This window comes from Scleropages formosus, chromosome 16, assembly GCF_900964775.1.
Source record: "Scleropages formosus chromosome 16, fSclFor1.1, whole genome shotgun sequence".
Lineage (NCBI taxonomy): Eukaryota > Metazoa > Chordata > Actinopteri > Osteoglossiformes > Osteoglossidae > Scleropages > Scleropages formosus.
Genome location: NC_041821.1, coordinates 11405128 through 11418628, shown reverse-complemented (window position 1 = coordinate 11418628; position 13501 = coordinate 11405128). Strand labels below are relative to the sequence as shown.

At 41.4% G+C, this 13501-nt stretch overlaps 1 protein-coding gene across 8 annotated transcripts in view; it reads right to left on the bottom strand.

Moving 5' to 3' along the window:
- The window catches only part of kdm4c (lysine (K)-specific demethylase 4C), a 91681-nt gene that overhangs the window by 21229 nt on the left and 56951 nt on the right, over positions 1-13501 (bottom strand). For 7 of the 8 annotated variants that reach the window (XM_029258827.1, XM_029258829.1, XM_029258830.1 and 4 more), the window contains exons 15-18: positions 12847-13054; positions 11117-11193; positions 7680-7735; positions 7129-7237 (exon numbers count right to left, since the gene is read on the bottom strand). In XM_029258827.1, coding sequence (XP_029114660.1) covers positions 7129-7237; positions 7680-7735; positions 11117-11193; positions 12847-13054 — 450 coding nt within the window. Of the gene's footprint in view, positions 1-7128; positions 7238-7679; positions 7736-11116; positions 11194-12846; positions 13055-13394; positions 13492-13501 lie in introns of those variants that run through there. The other variant, XM_029258834.1, reaches the window with a different exon arrangement.

Here is a 13501-nt window from a genome sequence, read left to right as displayed (position 1 = left end):
CTCCGCTAGAGGCAGCTGTGCCCCCCTCAGCTGGAGTCAGTGTGGATTTTCATACAAGCAACTTCACACACTTCATTGAAAAATGGGGCAGCAGGTACTACAGGGGTTAGAGCTGCCGTCTTTGGAGCTGGAGGCTGTAGGTTTGAATCCCTCTCCTGCTGTAGTACCCTCAAGGTCCTAACATGCAACTGATACAGTAAAAATTACCCAGCTGTATAAACTGGTAAACAATTGTAAGTAGCATAACCTTGTAAGTTGCTTGGGAGAAAAGCATCAGCTAAATGAATAAATTTAAGTGTAAATACTGAAGAGGCACGTGAGGCGCACTGTCCAGTGCTTTTAACATCTCCAGCCAAATCTCATCTCTAAGGCGTAACATAACCTGACAACCAGAATCAAATCTCAATGCCTGCTGTCCTGTGGGAGTGGACAGGAGATCCGCAAGACTGGCAGCAACAAAAACTTGAGCAAAACAGGCATGTGTGCACGCATGGGCACAAAAAGCGCACGCACGCACACACACACACACACACACACAATTTCTCGTCACATTACAAATGTAAAACATAAAACCCGCACAGTGATTGTGCCAGAGGGCTGTTTATGTACTTGTCTCTCTGACGAATGCCTGGGTCGTTTTGGTCTCCAGAAAATTTCCATATCTGAGATGACAGGATCTCCTATGTAGATGCTCTGCAACGTGAAATTAATATCTAACCTCTGGGCTGTTGAGAAGGTGACAATCATTTTGGCGAAGACAAAGCACATATCCACCTGAATCCCATTACTGAAAGCTATGCAGGCATTCAGCCAATACAAGACAGTACTGCATGGCCTGTATCACTAACGTCAGACAGAAAGACTATACAGGAAGGATATTCTTTTACAGGAGGGATGTCAGCTGAACATACCAAAATGGATATAATGAAATATAGTTTTTTGTCAAGTCACCTAAAACAAATAAATAAATAAATTCACACACATAAAATATAGGCATTGACAGAAGCGACCCGAAACGCCTGCACATATCACATAAAGTAGTGTCCTGGAAGACAGTGTCGGTGTGATGACAGGACTTCCAGTGCTCAGGCAACCCCAGACACTTCCACTGAATATGTCAGATGCAATTGACGGCTGAGTCAAAGAGTGTCCTTGTAAGGACTGCTCATGGTAACAGCGCAGTCTTAATCACAGAATTCGTTTGTCATTGGACTAGTTCGGCTCCGAGGAAATACAACTATAATTCAATACCAAAAGTTGCAATTTTTCCCACTCTGATTTCAGCTTAATTCCAGTATTTTTAAATGTCTAATAACTGCATAATTCAGTCTGTGATGCTGTTATTCCGTAGCAAATTTTCAGCCTTTGGCTAGACACTAGATTGTGCTGTTCCTTTAAATGTATCTGGTATGAACAGGAATGAGGGAAACCACTTTTAGCTCCAGGAAAATGGATGTGTAAAGGGCACGTGCATTTCCCCACCACCAGGCATCTTGCAGGCATTTCTAAATGTGACCAGAGCCATTTCCAACTTGAAGCTGGGCATCAAGAGCACTGAACTGGAGACTGTGAGCGCTTCCTGACAGTACCTTTAGGGTGGGCAAGTCTCACCCCCCGGTGACAACAGCGGGCTGAGCACATCTTCTCGGTGACATACGCAGGCTGGACTGGGTGCATGGGCAAGCCGGTTATACCTATGGGCTAGCTATACCTCTGTAACTTCAGGTTGCCAATGTGGTTACCTACAGTCCAATGGAAGGAGAAGGGGATCCACGTATGTGGCAAGACAGGCAGGATGGGCTGTGGATTTGTTACGCCGTGAGCATAGATTAGGCTTCCTGTACAGCAGCTACATTATTACAGGTGGTCTTTAGCTTACAATTGGGTTTCCTTACATTTACAGTTATTCACTTGGTTTGCGCTTTTCTCCAAAGTGACTTACAATGTTAAGCTACTGACAATTATTTACCCATTTACAAACCTGGACAATTTTTACTGGAGCAATTTAAGGTAAGTACCTTACTCAAGGGTACTACATTAACATTTACATTTATTTATTTAGCAGACGCTTTTCTCCAAAGGGACGTACATCTCATAGAAAATACAATGTGTGCGTTACATTAGTAGAAAGAGACTTAGATGCAGACGCATGAATCTGAAGTACAGCTAGTTTGTTACTGTCCACCATATGAACCAATGTACATCAGAAAAGTATATATAAACACTTACATTACATTACATGAGTAGCTGTGCAAAGGTTTATCTGTTGTTCAACAGTTATGATCTCAAAGTTAGAAAACATGAAAATTTACAGAGATTCAGCAGTTCTGAGTGAAGGGCGGGGTCGTTCCACCACATCGGAGCCAGAACCGAGAACCTTAGTGCTTTTGCTTTTGGACCTGTTGTACGTGGGACCACCAAGTGGGAAGAAGTGGAGGAGCATAGCAGGCTGGTTGGGGTGTAGTGGATGATCAGGTCTTGTAGATATCTGGGAGCTGTTCCATTTATGTTTTTGAAACCATAACCTGAATTTCTGAATCTGAAGTCTTGAATTTGATCTGGGCGACTATAGGAAGCCAATGCAGAGACATGGGAACACTTCGGCAAGTCAAATACAACTTGTGCAGCAGAGTTCTGTATCAATGGAGCGCAAGAGAAAACAGCACCAAAGCGTGATGAAAGAAAACCCCTAGAAACATCCTGCATGGAAGAATTTCTGTTCCGTGTGATAAAGTGCAGATTTCTTACGGAGAACTTCAGGTTCGAATCATTGACAAAATGCAAGTCTTCTACAGCTGGAGGTGGGAATCAAAACTGCAACCTTTGGGTCTGAAAGCATCAGCTCTAACCACTACGCTATCAGCTGACCTTTCCTACAACTCTGTCGTAAATCAAGTTCATTTTTAGTTGAAATTCCCCTTATTTGAACCTTAAAGATATGTAAAGAATTAAATTTGCATAAATGCAATAGGTTTTGTTTTTTTTCCCCACAATTTTTTTCACTAATTTCACAAATTCATGTTAAAATAATATTAATATAGAATAATAATTTAAATACAGTATTAAAATTTCATGCTGCACTATTACTTTCAGATGGACTGGTTGCTGTTAGATGTTATGACCAAATTCTCAAAAGCACCGAGGACTTAAAAATAAAATAATAAGGTCAATGGGACAGCTGTCATAAATTCAGATGGTTAAACGCTGTATATGTCATAACACGTGGAATACCTGTATTTATAACTTGCTTAAATGGCAGACAGTTCTATTTTCTAATGATTTCTTAAACATTCCCTTGGCTATGAGATATAGGATTACAAATGCAGTATGTAGTGCTTGAAAAGAACTTCTTGGATAGCCCATGTGTCCAGAAGATGAACACAATGTGCAAAGCCTACAGAAGTATAATGGCCATAACTATAATAATATTTAGCATTTACTAGAAACAGTCTGAAAGACTGTCTTCAGTGAGACCCTCTACATGACAGGTTTCTGGTATTAGCTTTACAGATATCCTGAGTGAGAACCTGCTCTGCATGTATTGTACTTCACTAACATATCTGCAGCTACATAATTACTCTGTCTACTTTCTTTCTTCCTCCCCCTTTCCAACCATTTTTTCCCACTACTCCAAAGACAGCAAATTGCAATATTCCGGCCTTAGTTAAGTCTACAAGCCTTTTTCCTGTTCACAAACATGCCCCCACCACGCACAGAGTACACCAGTGACGACTCGCTTCAGTTGTCACATACAAATTGCTAGCCAGCAGGAGCCTGTAGGCCTCACCCATGCTCTGCAATCTCATTTTCTGACTTCATTTGGTTTCATGGGAAAAGAAAGAGGAGCAGAAGACCTTTTCAATTTTGAGCTGACACTAGAAAATAAAGAAAATATTGAACATGTATTCAGCATGATGTGGGCTGCAAAAAAGAGACCAGTTCTTAAAATTTCACATATTTCCCTTCAATATACCGGTCATTCAAGCAAATTTTTTTAACCACTGGAAAATCAGCATTACAGAACAATGTAGTCACTTCCTTTTTAAACTGGGTTAGGTGTATTAAAAAAATAATCCAAAGTCATAAATATGGGACAGATCTTCAATGACTAAAATGCACTTTAGGAATACAATAAATGGTATCTAATGTAGGATGGGCTCTGCAATGCCTTGAATCTAATCTTGAACTAATTCTGTTAAGCAAACATTCTCTACCATGAAAGCAATGTATGCGGATATGGGTCTTTGGCCTGGAGCTCCAGGCTATTTTCGCAAAGATTCGCCGTTCTGGTTCAGGAATTCTGATTTTCACCTAAAACTAGAGAAAAACACAGGCGGTGCTTTGAAAAGTATTCTCCTGAAACTGTAAATGATACGCTTAACTCGCATTCTGAAGTGGTTGCATACCTAATAAAAGTGCCTTTAAGTGTGACATTTGGTTTAATACCAAAACATATACTGTCTGCAAATAAAAACAGCCTAGGATGCTCTCCAGGCCTATTCATGTCACATTTTTTTATTCTACAGTATTTTTATGTAGAAAAAAATATTGCATAACATCACTATATATCGCCAGTGTTTCCAATCATAACGAAGTTGGTGTCTATGAGGCATCTGGATTAATCTGTTTATTACACTTTGGGTATTTTACAGTACAGCAGGAAGTGAAGTAACAGGGAAGTTTACACATTTGATAATCAGAAAGACACTGAGTATGGGAGAGCCAGTGACAGTATTTTGAGAAAGCTGTAATAGATGCTTTTGTTTTTTATCTGCCCAGCGGGAATTTTTCGATCATCTTTGAGGAGACAGCAATATCTGGCTACTGGATGACTTATCCAGTCAAAACAAAAACGGCGTGATAACAGGGGAAACAGCAGCCAAACTGTACAGCACATAAACACTGATAGGCAGGGATTACATTTGATTATTAGATTAGAAGATGATTAGACAGCCAGCTACAGGGAATTTGGAAAACCTACCAACATAATGTCCCCAAAAAGGGCCCTGGGACATGAAACAAGGAGGGATCGACTGGGCCTTTGTTCAGTCGTTGACACAAAATGCAGCACCCTTCTCCACCGTAGTCCTCATTTCAACTTCAACAGTCTTTTTTTCTACTGGCTTTAAAAGGAACTCTGAATAGAACATCCCCATCCTGCTGTATAAACCCTAGTAAGTTGTTTAACATAATAAGTTTCAGCTAAGTAAATAAATGTAAATAGGCAGCAAATAAATAAATAAAAAATGTATATACATATATATATATATATATATATTATATATGTGTATATATAATATATATATATGTATATATATTATATATAATATAATATATATACATATATATATATATATATTATATATACACATATATATATATATATATACATATATATAGTAACGACCCATGTTACCGAGAGTTTGGGCGGGAAACGGGTCTATTGTAAATAGTTAGATTCTGGGTAAAATGTGATTTAGAGCTTCAACCACTTGGGCAACTTATGGGGAAAAATAGTGGGGTAAGTGTGTTTGCCAGTGGGAGAGACAGCCCAGGGGACCTAAGTAGGCTGGGAATGCTAGCTTGAGGCGCAGGTCCTTGAGGAAACGGGGTCCTCGAACTGAGCCCATCGTTTCCCTGTGTGCCGGTGTTCTAATAAAACGACTGCAATGAACGCTGCCTGTGCGTCCTTCTTTGCCCCATCCGCACCCAGAGCACTGCGTGCCACTATGTCTATATACATTATATAATTTGAATTTTAATTAGAAAAGATTTCTGTTTTGTGTGGTATGGAAACAACAATATTGTGTATTGATGTTATATTGAGTTTCGGTGAGTAGAATTTCGGAGTATGCTCCACTTGGGTCCATGGCTGCAACTGCTAAGGTGACAAATAATCCATATTATCTGACATATTTCAAAGAAACTTTGATGTAACACTTCTTCCATAAAAAATAACCCAGTACTCCCCCCCCCCCCTTCCAAAAAAAAAAAGGGAGGAAAAAAATTTAAATCATGTGAAAAGCTACTTATGCAGTAGAGGTACGTATCCTCATTCCAGACTAAAAGCCACTGTTAGAAGGGGACGTGCAAACAGATGCTGCCCTCGATTTACGAGCCCATTCAGTTCGGCACCACTGCCTCAACTGCATGCCGCAGCTAACATTCCGAGCACAAACGCTTAAATAAAAGGTTCCCCAGCATAGCTTGATGTAGCAGTTTTTTTGTTTTTTTTTTTTTTTTCGGTAAGCCAAACAGATAAAAGATTGGAAGCAAAGAGTGAAAATAGAACACTTTAAATGTGAGAAGAAACAATTGGTTTGGTAAGCTGGAAATGTACTTTCCTTGACCCCTCATTTCTGCGTATTGCGCCCTGCGTGCAAATGCCTGCGTCTGCTTCATTACGTAGCCTTGCATGCTAATGCCTACGATATTTCCCATTCACCGGTCTGCCTGCTTAAACTGCAGAGCCGAGAGCTGAAAGTCAGCCCTGCCTCTGCAAAAGCTCTGTGACAAGGTGAAAATAGAAGTTGTAAGGGCTCAAGCAACAGAAAGATCTGTAAATATTGCACTCATTTGATTGATATCTACAGCCTGTGTAGAGCAGCCATTTTGTGAAACGCTCTGAGTGAAAGCATGTTTGCGGCTAAGAAAATAAAGGCCCAGCATTAAAGACAGGCATGCTTTCGGAATGGAAATACTGCTTAATTTAATTTACGGCATTTCATCCCAAACGTCGAAAACAACAACGGTATCTCCGTAGAGCACAGAGCAGCCAGTAATGGTGTTACGCCGACCAGCATCCTGCCGTTTCCCACTCTGCCTTGCATATGAGCGGTGTCAGGGCTATTCATGTGTTTGTTGTGGATAATGATTGCCCTCCAAACTCAGTATCTTCAAAACTCTGCTCGCTCATTATGCAAATTTGCCTCCGCCGACGACATGTGAAAGGCGACTTAATTATAGTCCTGCTCCACACATCCACTAACTTGTTCATTTCACAGGCTGTTAATTATTATTGTGATTATTTCATTAATTAGCTCCCCCCTCCCCCCCAGCCGGTAACCACAGTGGTAAGTCTGGCAGACGCCTCTGTGCAAATGCGAGCAGCGTGTGTGTTGCACTCACCAGCTTGTACCTCTGTTGCGGGATCCTGCTGATGTCGATGGGGCTGCGCTCCGTCTCGTTGACGAACTTGACCTCAGGCAGCGCTATGGCGCACATGACGTGGGCCCATCTGCGGGGCAGTTTCTCCGAGTTACTCTCATTATTAACTTGAAAAATGAGACCGGTTAGGTGCTACCAAAACATGCAACGTTAAAAAAAAAGGAACGAGCGTGTTTCTTCTTGAATATCTGTAAAGTATATGACATCTTGAGCCCAGAAAAAAACCCTAATTTACGATTTATTTTGCAGCAGACCATAAATTTGCTGCTGAAGATTTTATCGAAACATTAGAGTCGCACTTGACGACTGAATATTTTCCTGAAGCGAAACAGATGGAGCAACTTTCTCGAAGCAATAGGAGTTGACCCGATCAGATTCATATGATTAAGAGTTTGAAACTAACACAGAAATTAGAAACCATGGGCATTGTTACAGCGGTCTCTAGACTTGACGTTCGTCTTCATACGCGCTCCTTTTATCTCCATTTAACGTTGGTCGCGATGGACCCTTACTTGTTTTCCGTGGTCCGCTTCAGTGCTCCGCCCCTCAGATTGCACAGACAGCACTCCTGAATAATAAAAAAAAAGCGGAGAGAAAGGGTTATATTCAGCTCTTCATGCCGCTATTTATTTGCACAGAAACACTGACCTGCTGCTGGGTTGCCGCCAATTTGTACTTGTACAGCGACTAATCACCAGCCTGTCACTGTAGCTGTTTGTGTATTACTCTCTGCAGACCGGGGGCTATTAATGCTGACAGGGCCGAGAAAACAGAACCATTTACCCCAGCATTTATTAAACGCATGCCAATACGACACTGCTTCTCACATTGCCCCGGTCGTTTCTTTCGATGCAGTGCGGGCAAAGCCTGGCACGGGCCTGCGAGACTGATTTACTGCTGTAGTCAGAAACGACAAACGCTCTGCTTAAAATACCTTCCATCGAAATGTGGCATTCAAAGGGCTTACGCTACTCCAGATGCAAAAAAAGGGGGCATTGCTGCAGACAAACGTGCCACTGTAGAAGCTTGGAAGGCTGCTAATGTCTGCACACCCCACAAGAGAAGCGCTTCAGCCAGAGCATGGCAGGGCTTAGGGGACTTAGGACACAAACACTATAAGCTGGAGGGTTCGACGGCGCATCTCGGTGCAGGTGGTGCCTAGCTTGCAAAACCCATTTAAAGGCAACTGACTGAAGCATGCCACTGGATAAAGAGCGCGTACTTCTGTTACACTGTTCTCTTAAAAGGTCTATAAAAAGGCGCCCGGCCAGGCACAGTGCACACAATATGCTGGTGCAGTGCTGATGGCTCGCCATGTGCAATATAAAGACCCTTCTCGGAAAGCCGCAACTACTTTCCTATCTTTGGAAAGCGGCTCTTCCCATATGGAAATAACAAATGGCATTTTATACTTTTTTTTTTTTTAAAAAGAATGGGCACAATCACCTATGGAGTTTTTATTTTGCACAGCTGTTGTGAGTTGCAGTTGGCGTAAGTTGTTCCTGTGTGGAGAAACATTGCAATCACAGCTATACTCTGAACATTAATTATGAGTGTGCCAAAGGTAACTTCAGACTTGAGGTTGGTCCTCAACCAACTATTTTTTCTCAGATTTAAACACAAAGGGATAAAAATATTATGACTGAAGACCTAAAATGTTTTCTTTATCTCTATTTATGAGTGAACCATTCAAAATGAAACCAGGGAAAACAGATGCCAGTGTGTTGCACGTATGCATGCAATCGATCCACTATGGCACCATAGCTGTGGTGCCGAATGGGGCCTTGGAAGGGTCTTTTCACTGCTGTGGTACAACACAGCTTCCCATCTGACATGTTATAGTGGAGGCAGAGCAAGTTTGACAAGACCCCGCCAGAGGCACTAATTAAAGCTCATTAAAAAGTACAATCAAAACAAAGTCATAAAAAAATACAAACAAGCCATTTTAATTTGTTTTTTTTTTTCTTTTTCAAAACCACAAAAAGCCAATGCATATTAATGCATGTCCCCTGCCTGCATGAAATATTTAAAATATAATCTCCACAACTTCTGTATTAGGGCTCACTTCATTTGAATACAAACGAAAATGCAATTTATTATTTCACTCAAGACTTTTTTTTTTCAAATGATTAATGCAGCCTGAGGGTAATTTTCTTTGTTGTATTTCTAATTTATGTACATGAATAAGATCCCCCTTTTTTCTTGCCAATCAAATGGGGAACTGGCTTTAGTGGTGTAGACAATTGGTTTGAGACATATTGCTACAGGAAATTAAGAGTTTAAGGTTGGGACGAGAGGTTCTTTAAGTCAGAAATAAGCGGCTTTTGCCTCGGATAAAAAGTGCCATATTTAGGGCTCCCAAGTGGGTCGGCAAGGAAAGGAGCTATTTTTGAGTGCAGACTCCCATACCTCAATCCAACACAGTGGCTGAACATTACAATATTACAATATTATCATTTTGTTGTTTTTGCCCACACTTTTATTCATAGTGAATTACAATTCTACAAATATATACAGCTGGGTATTTCAGTGGAACAAGTGCCTCATTCTACTTCTGGTGCCTCCAAACAGATGTGGAATCAGTTCTTCATGTTTGAAGGATTCAGCTGGGCCAGAGTAAGTGGAATAGCCTGTGTGTCGTGCTCCACGGTCCACAGCGTGTGAGGCTGTGTTGTCTTAGCAGTGGGTGTGCTGGAGGAACCTCACCAATGTCTTTGAGACATCGTAGCAGCATCATGGGTCATTATGGATTACTAGTTATTTTAGGGGGAAAAATGATGGCAGGGTGAAGATTATCACTACCATTATCACTATAACACACAGCAGCACAAGCTGTGCTCTCCATGTATCTCCCTTTCTCACCTCTTTCCATCTGTAGCTTCTGAAGTTGCCCATATCCAGTTTAACACTCTGGTTGTGGCCTACAAGATGATCAAAGGATCTATAGCCTGATATCTACAGGACCTGATTACTCTCTATACCGCAAGTGAGAGCACTGTGCTCCTGCACCTCTGGCCGCTTGGTAGTCCCATTCATAAAAAGCCTGATATCAAAACTCTGCAGATTCTCGGTTTCAGCTTTGACGTGATAAAATGAGCCTCCTCTCCCCCTCGGAATGGCTGAATCCCTCTCAAGATTCAAGAAAGGTCTCAAAACGCATCTCTTTCAGACACCCTTATCTTTGGATCTGCAAAATGCTTTACAAACTTTCATACCATCTGTCATGATCACCTTTCTATTTCCTGTCACTCAATTCTATACACAGCTACATAAACATACATACGCATATTATATATGTATGTGTATATATATATATATATGTATATATTTTTCTTTTTTAAATCTTTCTCTCACCCCCACATGGGATGGTGTGTGTCTTCCTCAAGCTCAGGTTATCTACCAGAGGCCTTGGAGTTTGAGAGTTCTGTGCAGTATCTTAGCTGTTCCTAGGACTGAACTCTTCTGGACAGAGACTTCAGATGTTGTTTCAGGAATCTGCTGGAGCCACTCTCCCAGTTTGGGGTTCACAACCCCGAGTGCTCCTATTACCACTGGGACCACTCTGGACTTCACCTTCCACATCTGTTCCAATTCATTCTTCAACTTTTGGTACTGATCAATCTTCTTATGCACACTCCCCTATAGGTCTCCTATCAGTACAATATACCCCATCACTTTTGTAATTTACTTCTTTTTTAATTACTTTTTTGTATTTATTCCTTTTTACTCTGCAAATATGGTTTGGCAATCACATGTCTGCATCTAATGCTCTTTGCTATGAGATACACTTGCTTACAGTAAGTTCTACGTTGCTTTGAACAAAAGTGGTAAATGAATACTGTAATAGTAAACTGCAGTTCTTGCACAACACTTCTTGGAATGCTGCATCTTAAGACTACGTTCAAAAACCACTAATGAGCAAACAAAGACAAAGGGAGGTACCACTTACAGCTGTCAGCTCTCCGCTCACACAGCGATCACATGACCAGCTGCCCTGGACATCCTGACCAAGGACGCCGTAACAGCCTATGGATGTCAGAACAAGAGACAGTTAAGGCACATAACACGGGGCTGGCCTTCAGATCCTCATTATAGCTGTTTTCTAAATTGAATCCTATATATTTATGCCTCCCCACAAAATATTTGCCCTTGACATGTACTGCAGCTCTTACAGTTCCTATGGATTGCCACATTTTCAAAATTACCCCTTTTTTGTCAAAAGTTTCAAATCAAATACCATTTATTGAGGAAATACAATGGTTATTTTATATCATGAGATCTCACATTGGTGTTCTGAGGGTTTCCAGCTGAAAGCTGAGCCTAAATCTCAGGTGGGCTAAGACTACTGAAATACAGCAGCTGCAAATGTTGTGTACTTTTGATGACTGATAAAAATCAAATTATTGAGATTATGAGAATCCACATATGCCATCTTTCTTTTATTTCTTCTTAAGAACTCAATGAAAAATGCCATTCACAGTATTTTATTTAAGGCAGTTTAGTGTCATCCTAGTCCTCGATCTGCCCAAGCAACTAAAACTGCTAATCCACAGAAATTCCTGAATGGGGATCCAGGGCTCATGATCACAGTTTTGCAGCTAGTACTGTCTTATGTTGAACCTCAGCAGATGATTCAGGCACTCAACACACTTCTTTATTGCTGTGTTTTTTTTTTCTTTCTTTTTTCCCCCAGTAGGAGCTTATGCATATGAAACATCTTAGGAAGAATCATCTCCCACAAACCACTCTGCAAAACACACATTTGCAGATCTATTCAGAAGACAAATGTGTTTAATTTCTGTATTGGCAGCTGGATCAAACCCACAGCCTGGAGGACAAAATAAGATCTCAACAGTTTCACCAGGAGCCTGTCATATTTAAATCCTTCCCTTTTGCAAACAAGCCCAGCTGTTAAATATAAAGAAAACCAAACATATGGGGGCAGCTGTAGTAACATAAGTTAAAGTTCACATAAATCATTTTTGCTGGGAGATTCAATCCTGGGAAAGGAAATATAAAAAAAAATATATAGAATGTTCTGTGCTAACTTCCAGATTTTTTGGTTTCCATTAAATTATTTGAAATCCCATTCAACCCGCTCAGTCGGCAAAAATGGCACAAGGGACCAAGCGATCCATGGAAATGCTGGGAAAGTTGTGTAAGCTTGGTATTGGCAATCAGGGTTACAAAGGAAGCCTGCAGTTTTCATAGGGGATTCACCCAAGGGAATGATGGGCGAGTGAAAAACAGTAAACCGCTAAGCAGTTTTGGCACTTGCACACAATGAACTTTCTCCAGCCACTTGGGGTGAATCACGGATGCTTTCTGCCAGGAGCTGGCCGCGGTCTCCACCCATAGCCGCTGCAGTACAATAGTGCACGGAAGGAAAACATCCCTGTGTTTGTTTTATCCTGGAGTTGAGACTGAATTTGGAGGAAAAGTTCAGCTATGTAAAACAGAAATTTGTTTTATTTCCATGGAAGTGGTCCAACAGATAAAACAGGAACTGGTTTCCTTTTCCAGGTTTGCAAAATAAAGTTGCCTAATATGCCAATACCACAAGACTCACTTTCTTTATCATTACAATGTGGACGTAAAACCCAACTGGCTCAAATTTATGTTAAACACTGCAAGTTTTCAGAAACAACACTGTGACGGGAGACACAGGGCTCAGCTTACTTGCGTGCACCTGGACACAGCACCTCCTGCAAGAGATCAAGGGACTGGACCCATCTTCTTCCAACAGGGTATTGGGTGGGCAGGACTCCTCCCGATACGCAAAGCAGATCTCTGGGATCAATGGCTTGGTCCTGAGGCTGCTTGGGGCATCCATCGGTCCTGTGGCTGCTTCTGCCTCTCTCTGACTCTCTTCGGGCTTGTCTTCTGGCTGTGGGGTGCAGAGTACAGCCGTGATCCATATCAAATCTCACTGACCAGTCCCCAGTCTGAATGGGAGGTATCAGCTGAGTTGTCTGACGAAGGCGGTGGGACAGAGCAGAACATGCAGTAAACTAACTGTGAGCTGATCTCAATGCACCTATTGGAACACCTGGCACTTTGCTTCTTTTGGCTACTCACATCTATTAATTTAAGATGATGCTTTTCTCCAAAGCGACTTAAAATGTTAAGCTACCTACAATTATTTACCCACTTATACAGCTGGATAATTTTACTGAAACAATTTAGGATAAGTACCTTACTCAAGGGCACTACAGTTGGAGGTGGGATTCAAACCTGTTAGCTTTTGGTCCAAAGGCAGCAACTCTAACCACTATGCTACCAGCTGTCCCCCTGCTGTCACTCACTCGCTATGGTGGTTCGTACCTATAACAGA